The 22886-nt window shown below is 54.4% G+C and overlaps 1 protein-coding gene across 1 annotated transcript; it reads right to left on the minus strand.

Moving 5' to 3' along the window:
• Positions 1787–9126, minus strand: GRHPR (glyoxylate and hydroxypyruvate reductase). The gene is made up of 9 exons (XM_021381069.1): positions 8813–9126; positions 8603–8733; positions 8437–8509; positions 8012–8128; positions 7368–7456; positions 6681–6785; positions 5677–5812; positions 5225–5355; positions 1787–2073 (listed from the first exon to the last, which is right to left on the minus strand). The coding sequence occupies exons 1-9, from the start codon at positions 8887–8889 to the stop codon at positions 1952–1954; spliced, it is 981 nt and encodes a 326-aa protein (XP_021236744.1). The 5' UTR covers positions 8890–9126; the 3' UTR covers positions 1787–1951.

Raw genomic sequence — 22886 nt, forward strand, 5'->3', positions numbered from 1 at the left:
GCATATGACACATTGGGAAACCGCAGCACAAGGTCTTTCACTGTAGACAGTTTGCATTATTTTACTGTTACCTAGCTCTCTGCCATGGTTTTGGCTGGGATAGAATTACGCTTCTTTGCAGAGGCTTGTATGATGCCGTGCTTTGAGTTTTTGATGACAACAATGTTGACATCATGTGGTGATGTCACAGCAGTCACAGAGCAGTGCTGCACAGAGCCAAGGTCATTTCAGCTTCCCATACTGCCCTGCCAGGGAAGGCCTGGAGGGCACAAGGAGCTGGGAGGGCACAGAGCTGGGACCATCAACCCCACCTGGCCAAAGGGGTATTCTGTTCCCTACAGCACTGTGCTGGGCAGGGAGAGCTGGGGGAAAGGAGGAGGAAGCTGCGGGATGCTCGGAGCTGTGACATTTGTCTGCCCAAGTTCCCGTTAGGCGTGGTGAGGCCTGCTCACCTGGAGGGGGCTAACCATCCCCTGCCAATGGGTAGGAGTGAGGAATTCCTTGCTATGCTCTGCGCGTGCTCATGGCTTTTTACCTTTCCAGTCCTCTCCCCAACCCTCCTGGCAGTGGGTGTGCAGCTGGGTGGTACTTGGCTGACTGCCGGGGTTAAACCGCAGCACTCCTCTCCCCTGCCACAAACTCAGTTTGTCATACGGGCATTTAAAGTGAGGTTTTGTCTACTCACGTTTCCCTGGAACTAGGGCATTCGAAAAATGCTAAGACTCAAATAGCTCAGCACTATCAGCACCTGGCTGCCCTGAAGCCAAGCTGCGAGGCAAGCGCGCTCACTGACAAACACAGCTCCCTCAACGAGCTCCTGGAAGGGATGCAGAACCGCTCTGCCATCCTTCTTGGGGTGCCAGCAGGCAAAGGAGGAACGCCGCCGTGGACACCCAGCACACACGTTCAGCGTGAGATTCCCAAGGAGCTGTTTGTAAATGCATGCTGAAATCCTCCTTCCAGTGCCACACAATGACACAGTGTCTCAGCCACCATTTGTTTCTCTAAAGGAAACAGGGTCATCTTGGTACACTCCCCTCAAAAAGGGCATGCAAAGGCGCAGCCTGGGCAGGGTGCTGCTGTGGGCAGGAGAGCGGCACTCCAGTCCCCATGTATGGGTGGGACAGGCTACAGCACAGCAAACCCCCAGATCCCTGAAATGTGCTCACCAGTGCTTCTCCTGAGACTTGCAATCTGCTCACTTCTTCTGTTGCACTAACACATGCCATCCCAAGTCCGAACAAAAACCAAGGCAGGAATTACAGGGGGCAGGAGAACTTCCCCCTCCTGGAGGAGGCTCAGGGGGGACATTATTGCTCCCACCTGAAAGGACATCATGGCGAGTTGGGGGTTGGCCTCTGCTCCCAGCTAACAGTGATGGGATGAGAGGTGATGGCCTCAAGCTGTGCCAGGGGAGGTTCAGGCCGGACACTGTTAGGAAAAACTTCTCAGAAAAAGTGATCAAGCATTGGCACAGGCTGCCCAGGGAGGTGCTGGGGTCACCGTCACAGGAGGTGCTCAAGAACTCTGTAGATGTGTCACTGAGGGACCTGCTCAGTGGGCAGGGTGGAGGTGGGCTGGGTTGGACTTGGGGACCTTAGGGTCTTTTCCCACCTTAACAATTCTCTGATGCTACAATTCTGGATGAGAGCTGAGAGCTCCAGTACAGAGCTGAGGGGCTGTCTCACACTCACCTGAAGCGCCAGCATCTATCTTCCCCACTTACAAGCACTTGTGATGCCAGTGCCTGGAGGCATCTCCTTCCCAAGTGAAAGGCACACACCACTGTCACTGCTTCTGTTTAATAGCTACAGTGCAGTTCTCTCACTGTGGATGCTCTTGACTCTTCAGCTGCACAGCAGGGGCACAGGACCCATCTGCCCACTCCCCCAGGCTGGTGCGTGATGCCGCGTCCCGCTCGGGGACCTGGGGGTGATGCAGGCCCCAGCCCTCACAGCAGCAGCTCATGGGGCATAGGCTCTCCCCGCAGGCCGGCCAGCAGGTTGTCAGCAGCCAGCACTGCCATGGTGCTCCGCGTGGCATAGGTGGCACTCCCGATGTGTGGCAGGATAACTGCGGGGACAGAAAGGGTCACGGCGTGGCCCCACGCTCACCGCCCTCACGCTGCTTCCCATTGCCCCACGCCCCCAGGGGTCTTCCCAAGGGGTTTGCAAGCAGGGCCCTCCATCAGCTGCCTTGATGCGAGGAGCTGGGAATGAGCATGGTGCTGCCAAGCACATCTGAGGAATGACCCAATGTAACTCATCTACGGGTGAAGGGTGGCAGGCAGCAGCACTTATCCTTTCTGTATTCAGACTTGGTACTTAGCTTCCTGCATGGACATAGTTGGTGGCAGATGGCAGAGAAACATGCAGAAATTCTCACACTGCAGCCTCATTACTGCACTCCTCAGCGTGGACACTGCACTTTCCTACAGGCACAAACTGAAGCCTGAGAACTGTTCAGAACACTGGGATTTGCAGGCTCCTGGGTGTGATGGAAAGGTACCTGTGACAGCAAACAGCCCCTACAGACTGCAGAGCTAGGGCACAGTCAGGGCAGGGATTTTTATCCACCTGTTTGACAAAGCCCACACAAACACAGAACAGGTGAGGGTGGCAGGGACCTCGGAGCCATGTGCCCCAACCCCTATCCTAGCAGACACCCAGGGTGTGCTGTCCAGGCCCAAACCCGGGCAGCTTTTGGTGATCCCTGAGGACAGAGATCTCCACAACCTCTCTGGGCAACCCGTGCCAGTGCCCTCTCACCAGCAAAACGCAACCCACTCCTTGTAGGTAATATTAAGAACCATGTCAATGCTGCTTTAACAGTACATGATCAGAACATTAGCAATCACTGGGTACTTGCCCAAGGTGTGGAGAAAAGCCTGCACTGCAGACTCTGCCCATTTTATAACTGACAGCACCTACGGGGAGTGCAGAAACACAAATACCTGACACTCTGCTGGCTGCGGGGGGAAAGGCTCTGTATAAATTGTGGCGACATGTAGGTCGTTTCTTCCACAACACCTGAGAACCAGGCAAGAGTTCTCTGCTCATTGTGGAAGTAATGTCACCACTCCCTCCTCCTGCACTTATCCTGTTCTGTTCCAGACACTGACATTATTTGGCAGTTTGGAGTAGAAAATGACAGAGTTTCAGAATCATCAAAATCACGTTTCTATCCTAAAACTCCCCAAAAACATACGTATTTGTCTTGCTTGGGGTTGTTCCAGAGCTTTAAGTTCTCTGAAGTACTGAAAACATTTCCATAAAGTCTATCTTTCTATAATTTCCTGCATGATCTACTATGGGACCTAAACAGCTGAAACAGTTTTTAATAGAAGACAATCACAGCAAACGTAGATTTCAGCAAAGCCTTTGACTCTGTCTCCCACAGCATTCTCCTGGAGATGCTGCAGCCCGTGGCTGGGACAGGTGCACTCTGTGGTGGGTAAAGGACCTGGCTGGACGGCTGGGACCAGAGAATGGTGGCAAACTGAGTTAAATCCAGTGCCCTGTCACCAGTGGTGCTCTCCAGGAGTCGGTGCTGGGGCCTGTCCTGTTCAATATCTTTGCTAATGACCTGGACGAGGGCACTGAGAGCACCCTCAGTAAGTTTGCAGACGACACCAAGCTGGCAGGAAGTGTCGATCTGCCTGGGGGTAGAGAGGCCCTACAGAGAGATCTGGACAGGCTGGATCTCTGGGCTGAAGCCAATGGGATGAGGTTCAATGAGACCAAGTGCCGGGTCCTGCACTTGGGCCGCAACAACCCCAGGCAGCGCTACAGGGCTGGGGCAGAGTGGCTGGCAAGCTGCATGGAAGAAAAGGATCTGGAGGTGTTAGCTGACATTCAGCTGAAGATGAGCCAGCAGAGTGCCCAGGTGGCCAAGAAGGCCAATGGCATCCTGGCTTGGATCAGAAGTAGCATGGCCAGCAGGAGCAGGGAGCTGAGCATCCCTCTGTACTCAGCCCTGGTGAGGCCACAGCTTGAGTGCAGTGTTGAGTGTTGGGCCCCTCACTACAAGAAGGACATGGAGGTCCTGAAGCGTGTCCAGAGAAGGGCAGTGAAGCTCTCAGCACAGACCTATGGGGAGCAGCAGAGAAGAGTGGAGTGGCTTGATCTGAGGAGGCTCAAGGGAGACCACATCACAGTCTACAACTCCCAGAAAGGAGGTTGTAACAAGGTGGGAGTTGGCCTGTGCTCTCAGGTAACAGCAACAGGATGAGAGATGATGGCCTCAAGTTGTGCCAGAGGAGGTTCTGGTTGGAAATTAGGAAAAACTTCTCAGAAATGAAGTGGAACAGGTTGCGCAGGGAGGTGGTAGTCACCTTCCCTGGAAGTGTTCAAAAAGCATGGAGATGTGGGACTGAGTGACATGGTTTGGTGGGGATGGTGGGGATGGGTTGATGGAGGTGGTGACCTTAGAGGTCTCTTCTAACCTTAATGATTGTGTGATTCTACCATTCCAGAAATGGACACTCAGTCATGGGCAAGTCCACATCTTCATCCTGACCTCCCAATAATTTTTTTACTGAAGAGATTTCTCCTTATCCCGAAATGTCCCTTCTTGACAGAGGCATCTTGCTGCCTTCTGCACCCTCACACTGAATTTTCAGAGGAAGGCACACACATTGGGTTTCACTCTTAGGCTGCAGCATGACCAAACTAAGCACTTGGGTGCACAAGAGGATGTTGTCCATTGGCTTCAGAGCAGAGCAGGTGCCCGGATGAAGTGTGGACAGCTAGGTAGGAACAACCATCCTGCCATGTTAACAGCAACAAAGCTGCAATCAGAGCTACTTTTTGCTTAGAAACCAGTGTTTCCTCTGTGTTCCATTTCTGCCTGTTTTCTGCCTCCAGGTCTGCTCATATTAAATTCCTTCATGAATTCCAGCCCAGCTTATGGAATGCTGATCCATCTAAAAGATGTTAAAAGACAAGCCAATCTCAATTGCGTTCTGGACTATTAAAATATCCACCAAGCTTACTTTAGATGGCTTTGATAAGGTCTTTTAACAGCTCTCCACACTGCACAACTGTTACCTAGAAGCTGCTTGAATACAGGATTTTCCTTTCTGCGACAAACACTGAAGCTCCGGTTCACCACCTGCAGGCCCCCAGGGAAATCAGGCAGCAGGTCCTCTGCCTGGATAGCAGGGGTGGCTCTCCATGCAGGAGGGGGCAGCGGGGGGACAGGGGCGGCCAAACACGCCACTTACCACAGTTCCTGAGTTTGAGCAGGGGGTGGTCGGTGGGCAGTGGCTCCGGCGTTGTGACATCCAGGCCTGCAGCTGCAATCTGGCCGCTGACTAACGCATCATACAAATCTTCCTGGTTCACCACAGCCCCCCTGGAAAAAACAGGGAGATGGGCTCACACAACTCCCAGGTGGTCAAGCAAGTCCCCGCAGTCATCCACACATCCATCCCACTGGGGCTGGACACGGGGCCCGGGGTGGGGACAGCGCCTGCACCCCCCAGCCAACTCGTCCTGACTCTGCCTGCATCCCAGAAACCCTCGCGATGGAGGGGGTGGGCTGCAGGGTGGGCAAGTGGCCCTTCTGGCTGCACCACGCTGGTCGCACAGGCTGCCTGGACTCACAAAGCACATCTGACAGCTGGCTCTGAACCACAGCCATCAGCAGGGTGCCACAAGGCTGGGCTGCTGTCACCTGCTCGTGTTGATGAACACAGAAGTCTTCTTCATCCTGCTGAAGAAATTCTTGTTGCACATTCCCTGCGTGTCAGGAGTCAAAGCACACGTCACGACGACAAAGTCCGACTCTTGGGCCAGCTTTGTGAGTGGGACTGAGAAGAGAAACACAGGTCACAGCTCTGCTCACAGGCATCACCAGGATGCCTCTGCAGCCCTTCTAACACAACGGGGGCACCACCGAGAGAATGCTGCCCCGCAGAGGCTTTGCCAACCTTCTTCTGCAGATGGAGAGACACGAGGTCAGGGAAACACCAAAACTGCAGAGAGATACTGCTGCAGATAAAATTATAGTGCTTTGTTTTTACATTAGAATTTATCCAAAGTGAAATCTAACAATGCTTCAGTTGTCTGCCCCACAGTGGGGCTCAAATTGTTTTTCATGCCCAGACAACAAAATACTGCAGTAACAGCTTATACCAACAGTAAATCTGCTTCTCCAGTACCGGTACTGACTCATGCAACTTGCGCCAGAGGACAACGGCTTCCTCTGAGCAGTGCAAAAGACAAGGAGCAGAACGTGCTCTAGCAGTGACTAGGCAACAAGAGTACAAACTGGAAATGTGCAGGCTGTGGACAGAAAAATGAGCACTTGGTGCAGGATTTGGGGCTCCAGCAGGCCTGTAGAGAAGTGCTGTATCCTAGCTGAGATACTCTTAGGCTCTGCCGGACGGCAACGTCCACTTTAGAGCAGCAGGTTAAAGCCTGTGTTTGCTTCCAGCAACCAACATGTGATCGGTCTGAGCCCACCCCCACCCAGCTGGGGCACGCTGCAGTATCTGATGGCATCAACCATCAGGCTCTTGTGGTTCAGCCCAGATATACTATGCACCCTGCTCAGCACCTACACCCCTTGCGACTCACGCGCTCCAGGTGGCATCTCCCACAGCTACACCAGACGTGCTGCTTCCTGCCCTGCAATTGAGGACTGACCATTTGTCTTCTTTCTTTCATTTTTCTTACCAAACTCAGCTTGAAACTCTGCAGCACTCTCTGGTTTCGGGTGACTTCCAGTGTACAAAAAGTTCTTGACCCCAAATGGCTTCAGACGGCGGGCAACCGCCTGCCCTAGAAACGAGAGAGAAGCAGCTGTGCACCTTCCAGCGTGCAGGTGGTTCAGCTGGAAGCCCAGCAGCACATGGAACGTGTATCTTGCCCAAGGGCCCCTGCGGTGTCCCCAGCCAGGACTGCTCCTGCAAGGCTGCTTTGTGCGGTACGTGTCCTGTGTGGGGTGGATGCCTTCTGCAGCTCCTCAAGGGAGCGGATGCTCAGCCCTGGGATGTCAAACCTGAAGCCACTCTAGGCAGCAAGCCAAAACGTGAGGAAAGAAAGACCAACCTACTGACAAAGTCAACAGCCGAACGGGTGCCAAGCAGATTGTCTTGTACTTTGTCAAGCTTTCTGTTTGTTTAACTGAAAACCAAGAGGCCAATGTCCAGTTTGCTATAGCATTTGGGTATGGTGGATGCATGTGAATGAGCAAAGTTTTAAGGGTTACGCCTGATGGATCAAGAGCTGCTCAGAGCAGCTCCACCAAGCTTCCTTGCTGTTCTATTAGATTCTAAATAAGTGAGCACAGGGGACAAACCTTGGCTGAAGCAGCCTGCTGTCAGCAGCAGCACACACACCTGGTGCAGGATGCGCACTTACCTATTCTTCCCAGACCTATGATGCCCACTGTACTACCAGACAGCCCGTAGCCACACATCCACAAGGGCTTCCAGGTTGTCCAGCCACCGCTAGCAGAGCGAGAAGGAAACTGATGTTAAGGAAGCAGCAGGGGAAGGCCTGCCTCAAAACCCAGGACTTGGGCAAGAAAATCACAAAGCACAACGCTGCAGAAGGCGAACGCCTCTGCCACTGATGGGTGATGTGCACCCTGCTTCAAGCCAACTCTGTGGTCTGCCAGAGTCTGCTCTAACTGCAGGTGTGCAGCAGCAGCCTCGGGACTGGCTGAACTGACATGCTGCTGAGCACAGTGCTGGGACAACTGCTGAGCAGTGAACTCTGCCCATACTCCCAAGAGCCCAGAGAGGCCTCAGTGGCTCTCAGCCACTTATCATCTATGTACAGCATGCACAGAGGTGCTCGGAGGAGGCTTCTGCCCCTTTGGCAGCCCTTGAACATGTCACCACACCACAGGACTGCTGTGGACTCTGTGTTAGCCTGCACGATTTTCAGTGCCAGCATGGTGTAACTCTGGCTTCAGCCCCCCCCATTTGTCGGGCTTCAGGCGCATCCTCCCGCAGTGCCCGACTCTCCGGAGCCCCGCTCCAGCAGCTGCACGTACTCACGTCTTCACCTCCCCGACCGCCTCCGGCAGCCGCCGGCACGTGGCGAGGAGCAGGGCCACGGAGAGCTCCGCGGTGGCATCGGTCAGGACGTCGGGGGTGTACCCCACGCGGATGCCCCTGGAAGGAAAGCACCGGGCTCAGCTCCCCGAGGTCAGCGCTGCCGACCCTAGCATGCAACCCCCCCGCTTCCGAGGCAGCCGCCGGAGCGACAACCCCTAGGAGGGTACGCTACCACGGAGGGACTCATCCTGAGCCCTGCCAGCTGGGTTCACTCCAGCACAAGGGCACAAACCCCTTTCGGCACCAAGCCCTGGGTTCCAGCGCACGGACCGCAGCCCCCTCCCCCTCCCCGGCCGGACAGCCGCAGCCCGCGGCGCGGTCACGGGGCCGCGCGCACCCGACGCGGACGCGCGGACAGAGGTTACCGCTTCTTGATCTCGTCCAGGGCGAGGTGGTCGAACCCCACGGACATGGTGCTGATGACTTTCAGGCTGGGCCCTGCAAAACACCGCTCCCACCACCCCGCCGCACGTCAGCTTCGCACCGATCCGCCGCCCCCCGCCCAGACCCGGCCCGGGGCCGCGCACCCACCCGCGGCGTCCAGCACCTCGCGGTCGATGCGGTCGGACAGGAGGCACAGCAGCCCCTCCTTGCCCGCCACCCCCGCCAGCAGCTCGCGCCGCGGGACGGGCTCCTCCGAGTCCCACTGCTGCACAAGGCACCTGCGGGACACGGCCGTCAGCGGGGCCGGGCTCCGTCCGGCGGCATCCCCGGCCCGGCCCGGCCCGGCACGGCGCTCACCCCGCCGCTTCCGAGAGGACCCGCAGCCCCTCGGCCGGGATCCGCCGCGTCACGAACACCGCCATGGCCCGGCGCATGCCGCCCCGCAGCGCCCCCGCACGGCCCGCGGGGAGCGGGGAGGAGCCTCGGCGAGCGGCGGGGGAAGCGGGGGAAGGTAGGGGCTCGTCGTCCCTCGGGGGATGCGGGGCGTGGGAGCGCCCGTGGCTTGCTGGCCAAGTTTCGGACCGCGCTCCGGAAACAGAGCCCTGAGGAGGCTGGATTTGGTTAAGAAGCCGTCGCTGGGATTTCCAGTGGAAAACAAACCCTCAAAGAATGCCCGGGGCGGCGGAAACGTCGGAGGTGCTGTTTCTGTAGCGTGCTGATGGTGCGAATGCAAACGTACGGAAGATCTCTGCTCTCGATTGATTGCGCAGCCCACGGAGAGGAGCAGAGATCAGTCTTACGAGCCCTCCGAGCCTCGCCGCAGCCGTGACGCGGTCACATCACCAAAGGTTGCTGCGCAGCCCGGCTGCCCGCGGCGCGCACACGGAGCGGCCGCGCAGCGCTGGAGGCGGTGCGGGCAGGGAGCTGCGCGCTGCCGCGTGCAGAGGGACGCAGCGCTGCCGGCCCGGCTGCAGCGGTGATGAGACGTCCACGGAGCAGAGCAAGCAGGAGGAAGAACAGAGCAGGCATGCAAGCACGCACTCGCGCATGTGTCTGTGTCTGCGTGTTTCCTTGGGCTCTGTTAGACTCTCAAATCCCTTGCTGCCTCCACGAGCACTAGTGCCCTCTCTGGAAGTTCTGAGGCTGCCACCAGCTGCTGCCCGTGCCGGCACTGAGCTCTGGCTTTGACCCCGCAGTGCTGTGACGATGTCCTTCATCCAGGAAGGACTCCTGGAAGTGCTGTACAATGTGCCGTGCCAGCCGACATCAGCACCTCACAGCACTGACCGGCACGGCTGGGCGCTGAGCCACCCACAACCAGGGTGCCACGGTCACCAGGTGGTGATGGCCTGCGCTGCTCTTGGTGCGCCCTGGGTGCGTCTCTGATCCTGCTCCAGCTGCTGGGCTCTGCTGCGCCACTTTGCTGCACTCACCCAGCCTGCTCCCGCACCCAGGCTGCCTGCTGAGCCACAGTCTTCCTCACTTCCAGTTCCCGAGGCAGCGTGCAAACACGGCTCTGCCATGCAGGAGGCACAGCGGGGCCGCAGGCTGCGCCCGGCCTGTACCTGTGTGTCCTAGCAGAGCACACCCGGCTCACAGCAGGGCCGGAACTGTTGGCTGAGCTGCAGCTCCAGCGTTCATCTCTTACAAGTCCTCCTGCCCAGATGCCTGAAGGACTCAGGACACGCCGGTCTGACATGCTGCCTGCACAGCAGGGCTGACCTGCTGCCTGCTGCCTGCATGGAGGGGGATTGCTGCCACCGGCAGGGCTTCTCCCCTCTTCACCTCCTTGGAAATACGAGCTGTCACTGCCTGATGGAGGCTTAGCAAGAGAGCTGGAGAGAGCCGGAGTGCGCGGCTGTCTGATCTCAATGGCTGTTTTGTAGTAAACCCAGAGAGCAGGGACTCGCAGTGCTTTTCTCTGGCACAAATCATCTGTACTGCGTGAGCTATCAGCTTATCTAACAAGTCTGTATTCTGCCGGTGGGATTTTCCTTTATCACGATGCACGCCTGCTCCTGCCGTCAGCATGCTGTCAGATTAGGCCAGCAGAGGCCATTGTACTTTTTCATAATTGCTTGAAATTTCATTGTACTATGTGGAGCTGAGTTATCATTAGCACTGACATCTCCCTCTCTTATCAGGTGAGAATTCGTGTCAGGAGCGTGCGCTGTCCAGCATATCCCTGCACTGCTGGTGCAGCAGCACGCCGCTTCCTTTCCCTTCCCCCTGCTGCTGATGGATGTGGTGTGTTGCTGCTTTGGGGTGCTGGGGGTAGGCACTGCCGACACCACGGCTCAATGCGTGCTGCACACATCCCTGCCCCGTGCCACACAGCCATAAGCAGTGCAGGAACCCTCTCCTTTCCTCTCCTTGGTTTTACTTGGATGCCATTCAGCCTAACGGGTCATTCTTCCTGTCCTGCGAGACAATCTGGACTGAGGTTCCCAGTCTCCTCTTCCTGCTTTTATAGCTGTACTGCATACAGGTATGTGTGTACACGCACACCGGCTGGAGCCGGCATCCTGCCTGCAGCTGGGCACCTGATCTGTGCATTCCGCTCTTCCTGTCCGTTCTGTGTCGGTCAGAACTGCTGACAGTTGCACCTCAGGGAGGCTCTGAAGCAAAACCTTTCTGAGAGCTAAAATGAGGGAGAGGGGCGGATGCCAAGTCCTCCTCTGAGCTGTGCTGGCAGACAGCGCAGCGAGGACTGTGCAGCACAGCCCACCAGCAACAGGACGCAGGGTCTGGCTGCTCCCTGCCCTGTTAGCCATAGGGCTAGAGCTGTTGCTCACAGGGCTGCACCGTCTGATCTCTTTGGCAGCAAAGGGGCACAAGCTCGGGATGCCAGCAGCTTGCTCTGTGAGCCGTGAGCAGGAGCAGGGTCACCAGGACCGCTGCGCTTGACGTGGCGGCTGTGAGAAGCAGGGCTGTGAGAAGGGTCAGATCATCAAAGCCTGCAGGTTAATTTGCTGTGCAGCTGCCTCTGGCACTGCTTGTCAGGTAGGCTGAGGGCTTTGAAGGGCTCCCCAGGGCCCTGCAGGGACAGTGGGGATGAGGCACGGCGCGAGGGCCCACAGAGGTGAGCTGGGAGAAAGAGCTCTTTGCGCCGTCACTCCTTCCTGATGCTGTCCTCATCTCTGGCGGCGGGAACAGGGGGTCCACAACAGGGCCCCGCAGTGAGATGCCTGGGCACTCCTCCGGCACCAGCAGCCACCTCTGCCACCTTCCCTCCACGCTGCACGCAGCGCCCTGTGCTTGGCACCTCCACGCACACACTGCCTGTCCCACAGGCAGACACAGCCCTCGCTGGGTCGCTTCACCAAACGCTTCCCGACTCCCCAGGACCAGGATGCCCGTGTTGCGGGGCAGGGAAGCAGGACCTGCGCGTGGGAGCACCCCACCTCCTCACCAGGCCAAGGCTGGGCTTCGCCGGCCCTGCAAACCCCATCCCATCCCAATCTGAGCATTCCCTGCTGCCATCCCGACCCCTGGCACTCAGCCTTGGGGATCCTCTCCTCCATCTGTAAGAATCCATCCGCGTGCCAGGGGCAGTTACCTGCGGCGGGGCAGGGGAGAGGGGCTCCATGCAGCGCAGGAAACAAGCTGCAGCCGACAATGGAGCGTTCGGAGCAAAGAGAGAGCAGCAGGCAGATGGCATGAATATTAGTGCATGGAAATGACGAACACTCTGAGAATTTCCCAGCGCACTCCTGGCTGGCTTGGGCCCGCTTTTATAATTAATTTATGGAAAGCACCTAAGTTGGGAATAAACACCATCTCACAAATCCCTGCTAATCTCCGCCTGTATTTTGGAGCGATACCCTGAAGGTATAGTTTCTTACAATGATTAAACTGTTTTCCTTTTCAGAATTAAAAAGGGTTTTTTTCATGCGATTGAACAGAGCATTAGTGGTCAGAACCAAACGCAGACCTCTTTTAGATGCAATCCATTGTTGTGAATGCCCGGATGGGGCATTTCTCCCCCAGGCTGCCGGATGCCAAATCTGTCACTGTTTCCATTTTGGATTCATGTATTTTAAAGCAAAATGTGATTTGATGCGTTGTCAGTCACCTGATGGCTCAGAAGCACTCGGGCATTAGCATAAATCTGGGAACTTCCTTTAGAAAAGAGATGTAATTTTCATCGAGCTGTTGCTTCTCGTTGGTGATGGAAGCAAAACCCCCTCCCTTGGGCAGGATGTGCAGAACATGCCTGGGAAGATGTCTGCAGTGAGGATGTGGGATGCGTGCATGCCTCTGGGTCTCTGGGCTCATGCAAGCACTGCAGCACGCTGCTCTGCGCAGCTCTGCATGCCAGAGGAAGCCTGTAAAGACCCGAACTCAGCTCTGCATTTGGCTGCTGCCTGCATAGAGGCTCCTGCTGCTCCTCAGGGGCTTTCTGGTGGCTGCAGCAATGAGCTGGGGCTCCTCTGGCAGCGATAGCCAGGCGTCATCTGCAGACATAGGGTGTGCTCTGCAGTGTGCAGCGAAGAAGCAGCCTTTTTGTTACGTGCCTTATCAAGTCCTGACATGGAAATCAAGGTAGGAATTACCCAGGGCGCAACCTGTCCCTCTGATTTCGCCTTTGTGGCTCAGTCATGCATAGGAGAAGCCTTTTCCTTGTTCCCTCCAGCAGCATCTCCTTGTAATGGCTAATGGAAAAACATTGCAGCGGCGAAAGATTCTCTTACTCTCATAAACACAATGACAAGGCTAATCTGCAGCAGGAGCGGGTGCCCAGCCGCACGTCTCGGCTGAGTGCCTCCCTTGGATGTGTGCAGGCTGTGTGCACTGCCAGGCAGGTGTTGGGAGCAGGAGGCAGCCAGCGGCAAAGCCCAGGCCTGGGGTGCCCACTCCGTGGTGCTGCCTGTGTGTGCTCAGTTACAGCCTTACAGGAGCCACGTGGTTCTCCTCTATGCACAGGAGTGCTGGGTTTTAAGGTGTCTTTTCTGTTGCTTTGGGAAAAAGAGGAAGATCTGGTGTGCTCTTTGCTTCTGGAATACCACAGCTGTAATCAAAATGCTTTGGAAGGTGTTTCGTTCCTACCAGTAATAAATAGTTTTGACTGTTTTGCCCCCTTAATTGCATGTTAGTTAAATGGATATTTTTACAACATGCATATTCTCTCACCTGCGGTTCACTAACCTGACACTTAAATGCATATTTAAATGTGCATTAAACCCTTTAATGCACAGTAATTATTTGGTAGAAAGAAAAGACACTTTCTGCGAAATCCCTTTCTGGGGACCAGATGTCCAGGTGTGCAGCACAGCACTGACTCTGGGGGCAAGGCTGCCCGCTCCGCGAGGCACTGTGTGTGCAGCTGTGGCTCTGAGTGCTGACATGTACTTGGTGCAACAGCATGAGCTGCCTGGGAAGTGGCCAGGGAACTTGCTCAGGTTCCTTTTTCCCTCCAGACCTGAGAAAATTTTCAGACGCCAGAGCTCAGTGCGGGCTCCTGACTCAGTGATCACCTTTCCAAAGGAGCAGCTCGTACTGACCTGAGCTGGGCACTTGGTACTTCCAGAGTTTGTAGGATGTGACAGGCACAGCCATGTCCATGGTGTGCTGCATCAGGAGCAGCTCTGTGCAATGCTGATCAGTGCTCAATAAAAGCTTAAATCTGTCCAGGCATGGGAAGCAGTACCACCAGCATTTGGGATAGAGCAGGTCATTCCTGCTGAGGCTTCAGTGTTCCATCAGGACATGCCTCTCCCAGTCTCTGGTCACCAAGGCGGCCATGAGCCTTCTTCTCCCACAGTGTGGAGGGGACAGCCAGCATGTGCACAGCATCCTCCTCAGGTGCTGTGCCTCACTGTCTGGGAAGGCAGATGAGCTCCTGAGTGCAAATGGCAGGGCTCTGCAGCACCTGGGAGTGTGCAGGAGAGGCAGAAGGGCTAGGCATTGGAGGGCATTCTCTGGAGCACCACGCATTTAGAGTTGCGTGGGTGATACAACGCTCCCGTTCCTCTTGGAAAGACTCCTGCCTTGGTGGCCTTCTTCCTGACAGTGCATCCAGAGGTCCAGGTGACTGCAAGTCACCACCCAAGCTCAGTTGCCTCAGTCTGGAAGCAGCACAGTCATGGAATGGTTTGGTTGGAAAGGATCCTTAAAGATCATCTAGTTTCAAACTCCTGCCATGGGCTGGGACACCTTCCACTAGACCAGGCTGCTTAAAGCCCCATGCAACCTGCCCTTGAGTTCTTCCAATAAAGAGAAATCTACACAATCTTTGGGCAGCCTGTGCCAGGGCCTCACACGCACAGTGAACTTTTTTCCTTATATCCAGTCTGAAACTACCCTCTTCAATTTAAAACCATTACTCTCTGTCTTGTCACTACAGACCTGGTGAACAGGCATTCTTCAACTTTCTTTTAAGCCTCCTTTCTGCACTGAAAGGCCACAGTGAGGTCTCCCCAGAGCCTTCCCTTCTCCAGGCTGAACAAGCCCAGCTCTCTCAGCCTTCCTCTGCAGGAGAGGTGCTCAGCCCTCCAACCATCTTCATGGCCCTCTTCTGGGCCTGCTCCAACAGCTCCGCATCCTTCGTGTGCTGGGGGCCCAGACCTGGACGCAGTGCTCCGGATGGGGCCTCACGAGGGCAGAGCAGAGGGGGACAGTCCCCTCCGTGCCCTGCTGCCACCCCCCTGTTGATGCAGCCCAGGACACAGCTGGCTGTCTGGGCTGCAAGCACACACTGCTGGCTCATGCCCAGCTTCCCACCCACCAGGAGCCCAAGTCCTTCTCCGCAGGGCTGCTCTCAAGGAGTTCATCTCCCAGTCTGTAGACAGGCCTGGGATTGCCCTGACCTCAGTGCAGCACCTTGTACTTGGCCTTGCTGAACTTCATGGGCCCATTTTCAACCCTGTCGAGGTTCTTCTGAATGGCATTCCTTCCCACTAGTGTATAGACTGGAGTGATCAGCTTGGTATTATTTGCAGACTTACTGAGGATGTGCTCAGTCCCACTGTCTGTCTATGTAATTAATGAAGATATTGAATAGTATTGGTCCCAGCACAGATCCTTGAGTGACAACACTTGTTACTGGTTTCCATTTGGACATTGAACCTTGGACTCTTTGGATGCAGCCATCCAATCAATTCCTTAGCCATCTTATAGTCTATCAATCAAAATAATCTCTCTCCCATTTAAAGACAAGAATGTTGTGGGAGACCATATAAAAAGTCTTGCAGAAGCTGAGTAGGTGACAGCCAGCTCTTTGCCTTTCCACTGATGCAGTCAGTTCATTGTAGAAGGCCAGTAGATGAGTTGGGCATGATTTGCCCTTTGTGAAGCCATGCTGGCCATCTCTAACCAGCCCTCTGTCTTCCATATACCTTAGCATGACTTCCAGAAGGATCTGTTGCATGGTCTTACCAGGCACTGGGTTTACTCTGTCTAGTCAGTAGTTCCCAGGACCTACCCTAGGAGCCTTTTTACAAATATCTGTGATACTCCCTTTTCTCCATTCACTGGAGACTTCACCCGACATCAGCCAGTTCCTTCAGGACCCTGGAATGTATCTTGCTAGGTCCCATGGAATGTTGTAAGTTCAGTTTCCTGAGGTGCTTTTTGAATCTCATCTTCTCTTGCCATGCACTTCTTGTGTTCATTTCCATCCCTCACGGGATGGGATGGGCACCCACCCCTGGTGCCTTTCGTTTTTGAGACAGAAAGGCTTTGAGGGCAGGAGGTCTGCACCCTTTGCCTGCTGTGAGCTAGGGCAGCTTTCCTGGACCCAGAGGGAAAGGGGCATCAGCCCCACACGCGAGGGATTCCTGTGGGATGTCCCAGCAGCAGGGTCCAGAGGCAGGAGTGGCAGCGGACCCGCTCCGCTCGGATGTGGTGCTTTCAGCAGCTGGGCTGGCTGCGGGCTTGTCAGAAACAATGCACTTACTGTACAGTACCAGATTGTACATCTCTGGGTTAATTGTAAAACTATAATACAAAGGACATTAGGGGTTTGCTGGAGTTAAATTTTAATAGCAAGCCAGCACCCCTTTAATGACATTTTATACATTTAAATTGGGCATGATCCCTTTGGGAACGGTAATTTTATTCATAGAGATTATGTCTAATTTGAATATAAAAACACCACTAAAAAGATATTGGATTTGCTATTTTTCACTTGCAGGAGCTTGGATTCCAATCTTCCCAACTGACTGGAATGCAGTGGATTAAAAAAAAAAAAAAAAGTTAAGGAGAAATAAAAGCCAACAACTCCCATCAAGCACCATGCACTGCGCCTTGGCACTCCCAGCACAGACAGAGGCGTTTGCCTGTTTCCTTAAGCAGAGCAGGTGTACGACATCAGGTTTTTCACCTGTCCATCTTTTGGCTTAGCTGCTGCCTCCATCTGCCTGGCACCTGAGACATCTGTCGGGTAGTGCCAACAAACATAGACTTGACACTTCTGGAGCAGATTGCTGACAGTTCTGTCAAAATGGCAAGGTAGTTTGGAGAGGGCACGGGTTAGGATTGGGTTAGGTCAGGGTTAGGTTTTGAGTTAGGGTTTGGATGAGGGTTAGAATTAGGGTGGGGTTAGGGATGGGTTTGAGTAAGAGATTTGTTAGGGCTCACCCCACCAAGGAAAAGGCAGGGAGCCCCGCTGACCCCTGTTCTGTTGGCAGCAGACTCTCTCACTTGTCTTTTCCTACTACTGCAGACTCACAGATTTAAAGTCTACGTGTAAACTTCACCAAGCTGTGGTTACTGCCCACTGTGAGTAAAGGACCCTTGCACACAACCAGCCCCAAGGGAGGGCACACAGATGCAGATGGGTGGCTTCTGCAGCCTGCTTCCATAGAGTCCTGACATTCTCACAGAAGGTGCTGCTGCTGGAGAGGTGTCTGTCTGGTATCTGCTCCTCGCCATCAGACTGATGCATGGGGACACTGAGCCACATCTGTGCACGCCTCTGTTCTGGGTGACCCTTGCTGTGCAAAGTACACGCTTTCCCTGCTCAATGCTGCAGGAGCTGCCAGAGGAGTTGAGCAGTGGGCTCACAGGGGAGGTTTGCCAATGAAACACAGCCCCACTCCCACCCAGTGACATGAATGAGCCAGCAGGGTTTCACACCCCTTGGACTACTGCGGTGGCCGAGGAAGGCCCAGAGTGCAGCGTGTTACTGGAGCACAGCACTGTGAGGTCGCTAAGTTAGGACACGGGGTTCTGTTCCACCCTCCCCGAGCAGGGGCTATACCCTTCAGCACAGCGGAGGCGATAACGGCGCTGACACTGATGTGTGCCTCCGCAAGGCTGCAGCCTCATCTCCGAGACGGGATAAACTGTTTGGCCTTTGGACAAGATTATTTCTGTTCAGAACAGGATTGTTATCACTTAATTGAAAATAATTATCCAATGCAAATTGGCTCCAAGTTGGCAGGCTGAGTTGAAGAGATTGCATGCTTCCAAGCTGTCCTGAGCGGAGCTGTGCCAGGCTGTGTGGGGCAAGGTGAGACATGGGACTGCCAGTGGAGCTTTGTCTGCACCACGCAGGGATTTGCCTGTCCAGCCTGCCCTGTGCGCCCACCAGAGACATGTGAGGACCTGCAGTGGGCTCTAGGTCCCCTCTCTGCACACTGTTAGCTCCACCTGCACAGCAGTGCCAGCACAGCACCAGGAGGGCTCTGTCCCTGACAGACTGATTCCAAGGGTAATGGGGAGTGTTAATGAGCCAGCACGCTGTCCTCTGCTGCACACAGAGGGTGCTCGTGTGTGTCACAGCTGCACTTGTGTCCGGAGATGGGGACAGCTGGTGCCACAGACAGCCTAGTCCTGAGCCAGGTATACAGAAACCCTCATGGAACCAAACCAAAACATAGCATCATAGAATCTTTTGAGCTGGAAGGGACTTTTAAAGGTCATGTAGTCCAACTCCCCTCCCATGAACAGGAACATTTACATCTCCATCAGGTGCTCAGAGCCTGGTCCAGCCTGACCATGAATGCCTCCAGGGATGGGGCTTCCACCACCTCTCTGGGCTCTGAGGTTCCACTGCCTCACCATCCTTATTGTAAAAAAAACCTTCTTCCTTATATCCAGTCTAAATCTTCACTCCTTTAACTAAAAACCATTTCTCCTTGTTCTGTCACAGCAGACCCTGCTGAAGAGTCTGTCCCCTTCTTTCTTATAGCCCACCTTTAGCTACTGACAGCCGCTCTCCGGTCTCCAAGAGCCTTCTCTTCTCCATGCTGCACAGCCCCAGCTCTCAGCCTGTCCTTGCAGGAGAGGTGTTCCATCCCTGGAATCATTTCTGTGGCCCTCCTCTGGACATGCTCCAATAGGTCCACATCTCTCCTATACTGAGGACTCCGCACCTGGATGCAGTACCCCTGTGGCTTTGCACGTCCTGCTGAACCTCTTCCCTCCCTTGTGTAAGCAGCCATCCATCCACAGTGCCGTGTCTCAGAGTGTGCTTGCCTGGAGGTTTCCAAGTTTGATCAGAGAGCTCCACCTGTGCCCACGAGGTGTCCCCTGCTCTGACCCCACTGCTGCAGCAGAACTCCTCTCTGCTGGGACCCCTCAGCCACCCTGCAGGCAGCGTGTGCCACGCTCACCCACGGCACGGCCCCATCACCTGGGCCTTGTCCTGCCCTGATGGCGTGCGCTGGGCGCAGCCGGGGGAGCCCTCTGGGCCTTGCAGCGGGGCGGTGCGGCTCTCCCTGCCTGTCTGTGGTGGACAGAGCCAGTTGGGCCCACGTTGAGGCCAGGGATGCTCTGTGGCCATCCCAGCCCACAGGGAGCTGCCCTCCTGCGTGCAGTTCTCAGGGCAGGCCGCGGCCCCTTGGCTTCCATTGGCAGAGGAGTGCAGAGGAGCCCCACTGCGGGTGCCCGCACCGTGGGTCACGGCCTACTCCTGGCACATGTGCACAAGGGCTTGCACCCTGCGCTGCTCCGTGGTTTGGTGTCCGTGTGCCAGGCCCAGTGTGCCCACTTGGCACAGCGGGAGCCCTGTGTCCGCTCTGCCCGCCTTCAGCCTCTCCCTTTTCTTCCTTTTTTTTCTGCCTGAATGGGTTCAGATGAGATGAGACCTCCCTGAATGTACACAGTGCCTCTGCTGAGGCACAGGTCCACTGGAGAACACTGAGCTTCCACAACGCCCTTACAAGGTTTGACCAGACTGGTCGGTGCAAGATTAATTAAAAAAATATTTAAACGTAGTTTCATCAGGAGTGCAAAATACTTCTGTGAAAATCTCTGCCGGGAGCTGGCAGAAATGAGAGTATGCTTTACCTGGTGAAGCACAATTAGACAATTAGACAGTCAAATATTGTCCTGGTTAAAGACTATTAATTTTCCTTACATTTGTCATGAATTAATTTTTTCTGGCTATATAAACAGTGTTTCATTTATAAATACAACTGCTTCCTTTGCATTGAAAAATTAAATTTGCTTTGATAATGAACTGAGGCGCTAATAATCATTTTGCAATGCAAAAAAGTGCAATTACCGCCTGCCGTGCCACCAGGCACTGAGACAAAGCCCGCGGCCGCCGGCCTGCGCTCCAGGACCCCCAGCACCGCGCTCAGCTCAACGCCGTGGCTCTTCCAACCCTCATCAAAGCCACGGGTGTCACATCCGAAGTGCAGCACCCATAGGGAGGGGCACAGGCTTTGCACAACACGCACAGGGAGCGCCTCCAATCTTCACCTTTCCAATGTATTTTAAAGCCCTAAAAGGGGCAGAATGCGTGGGTGCATTCTAAAAATTATTATTGTTTTATAGCTTTGATAGTTCTTTTGTTAAAAGTAAATCATGGAAGGCAAAACAAAATGAAGAACCACAGGGCACAGAAAACCCAGCAGAGTCCACTGGAAACCTCTGTGCATGCACTAGGAGCAGGAGGAGACAGAGCCCATGCATGGGCCAGCATGGAGGTATCTCCTGTAGTGGGTTCTTTAGAGCTGAGCCCTTAGGAACAGGATAACAACGAATTCTTATGGGACCTCATGCTTGGCAAGCCGCAGTGCTGGAGGAAGAAGATGGAGAACAGCTTTCTACCGGGCCTGCAATGGGAGGAGAAATCCCGTGTGTCCGAGGCAGGGCCAGGAGGGCACAGCAACGCTGCCAGCACAGCCACGGCCACGGGGTGCCACACCGCCCCGCTCTGACTGCAGCCCAGCGGCCTCAGCAGTGAGCTCTCAGACGCTGGCATCACCTCCAGCGGGACGCTGCTCCTGCCTGGTGCTTCCTCTGGATGTAGTGTGACATCGGAGCACATCCCCTCCTGCCTCCAGCTTGGAGCACTGCTTTGGAGCAGGCACGGCAGCGCCAGGCAGGCATGCAGCCGCAGCACCCTGGCATCGGCAGCCACACAGGGCAGCTTCCGCCACCTGAAGTGCATCGGTGCTCCCGCAGCTCCACGCAGTGCTGCTCAGGCATGCTTGGTTAAATGAAATCCCAGGCGATTCTACCACACGTTTATATAAAGGCGTGAGCTATTGTGTATACATACATATTTAATAGATATGCATATATAATAGATGTATACATATATTTTAGGCAGACCTTGGTGAAAAGAAGCATTCAAAGAGGAGCCCGCCTATCTGCCCCACTCTGCTAAAAAGACATCTTTAATTCTTTCTAATGCACACAGGTGTCCCGCGGAGGCACACACCTCAAATCGCAGTACTCCTTCCTTCCTCAGCCTTGCTGCAACAAATGATAGACCAAATATTCCCTTCTCCCCTCTCACTCCAGGGACAGCTGCCCCCATTACCAAACAAGACTGCAACCTTTTGATCCATCCATCTCGTCTCTTCCACCCAGTCCCGGCTGAGCTACAGCCTCTAATTTATTCACGCAATGTAGGTTTCCTCATGCTGCTTCACCAGTGCACATCAACTGTGACCTCGAGACACTGCCCTCTCCAGGGATAAGCATGTTTTTTAGTCCCAGGCATCTCTGGAGTAAAGAGTGACAGTTCTTTAAAGGAGGGAGTAAATAGCAGGTGGGAGGAATGACAGGCTGAAGCACATTTTAGTTTAATAGGATAGAATGGAGCTTGATGAAAGTAGCCCAGTCTGCAAGTCATCAGGTCCAGAACAGAATTTTAATGCTGTGCTTTCTTTTAAATAGCCGCTAATGTAGCAATGTTTTTTGCTGGTAGAAAATGCATCAGTCCTCCTTGTTGTTTTCAGTATCCCGTCCTCTCAATCTGATGCAAATTCAACGTTTTTATTTTTGCACTATCTTCTGTAGAATTAATTAGTTGCTCAACAGAAAGTCTACTGATAGTTACAGGAGGCATGGACAGCAGCCTGCCAGGATTAAATGCCACCAGTTTTGGTTCACATAGCACAAGGAAGAGATTCATGAGTGGAGCCCCACAACACTGTCAGGGAGGGCCGAGCACCAGGACCAGGCACTTGGCATGGGCTCTCCAGCAGGTAAGCAGAAACAACTTCCTTGTCCATGCAGTTTATTGACAGGCAGGGCACAGATTTGCTCCTGGCTGGGTGTATACAGTGTCCAGCACCATGGGATTCCATCTCCTGGGAAATATGGTTCCTGCTACAGCCCTGCTGGTTGATGTGCTGGATATTAGGAAAATCAGATGGGTATTAGAAAGATTTTCTTCTCCTAAGAGCGGTCAGGCACTGGTACAGGCTGCCCAGGGATGTGGTGGACTCACTGTCCCTGGAGGTGTTCAAGAACCGTGGGGGTGTGGCACTGAGGGACGTGGTCGGTGGGCATGGTGGGGGTGGGCTGGGGTTTTCTTAGAAGTCTTTTCCAACCTGAATGATTCAATGATTCCAGGAGACAAGACCTTTTCATCTTGCTGCATCTTACCTCTCCCACATTTATGAAGGCTGCAGCACTCAGTGCGAGGTTTACAATGGTTATATTAATGTAGAGCAACAAATCTGAGACGCACAAATGCAAGCCTAGGTTGGAGAGCAGTTACTGCAGACAGGACAGGACAGTCCAGTGCACCTGGTGGGATGTAACTGCCTTGGTTCTTCTATTCCTCTTAACTCCAGCAGTGCCTGGACATGGTCATTTTTGACATTGCTCCACCCAGCAGAGGAGCAGGACACTGATGCTTATGTGGTAGAGAAGGCAGGACCAAACTACTCGGAGAGACTACTGGAGAAAGGGCCCTCAGCAGCCCATAGAATCTTAGAATCATAGAATGGCTGGGGTTGAAAAGGACCTCAAAGATCACCGAGTTTCATCTGCTTCCTCAGTGATCTCTTTTTGCCTGCAGCTTGTGTTTGCTCAGCTCCTCCTCAAACCCTGCCAGCGAGACTCCATCCCAGCTCAGACAGTCCGCTGTGGTCCTCTGCTATCCTTACCACTTCAAGCTCTGTTTTCTTAGTGTTTTATCTCCACCTTTCCTGCTGTATGTTAACCTGGGGCTTTGTTGCCCTACTCACTCCATTTTAAGAAAACCAGTCCTCCTTTCAACATTATTTTCACGCTTGCT

The sequence above is a fragment of the Numida meleagris genome, chromosome Z (assembly GCF_002078875.1).
Source record: "Numida meleagris isolate 19003 breed g44 Domestic line chromosome Z, NumMel1.0, whole genome shotgun sequence".
In the NCBI taxonomy this organism is placed as follows: Eukaryota; Metazoa; Chordata; class Aves; order Galliformes; family Numididae; genus Numida; species Numida meleagris.

Excerpts from the sequence above, each read along its gene's own strand:
- GRHPR (XM_021381069.1), bottom strand. The coding sequence starts at position 8,889 with ATGCGCCGGGCCATGGCGGTGTTCGTGACGCGGCGGATCCCGGCCGAG. Across the intron at positions 8,734-8,812 it reads GTCCTCTCGGAAGCGGCGGG|GTGCCTTGTGCAGCAGTGGG; the intron begins GTGAGCGCCGTG and ends CGTGTCCCGCAG. Across the intron at positions 8,510-8,602 it reads CGAGGTGCTGGACGCCGCGG|GGCCCAGCCTGAAAGTCATC; the intron begins GTGGGTGCGCGG and ends GGTGTTTTGCAG.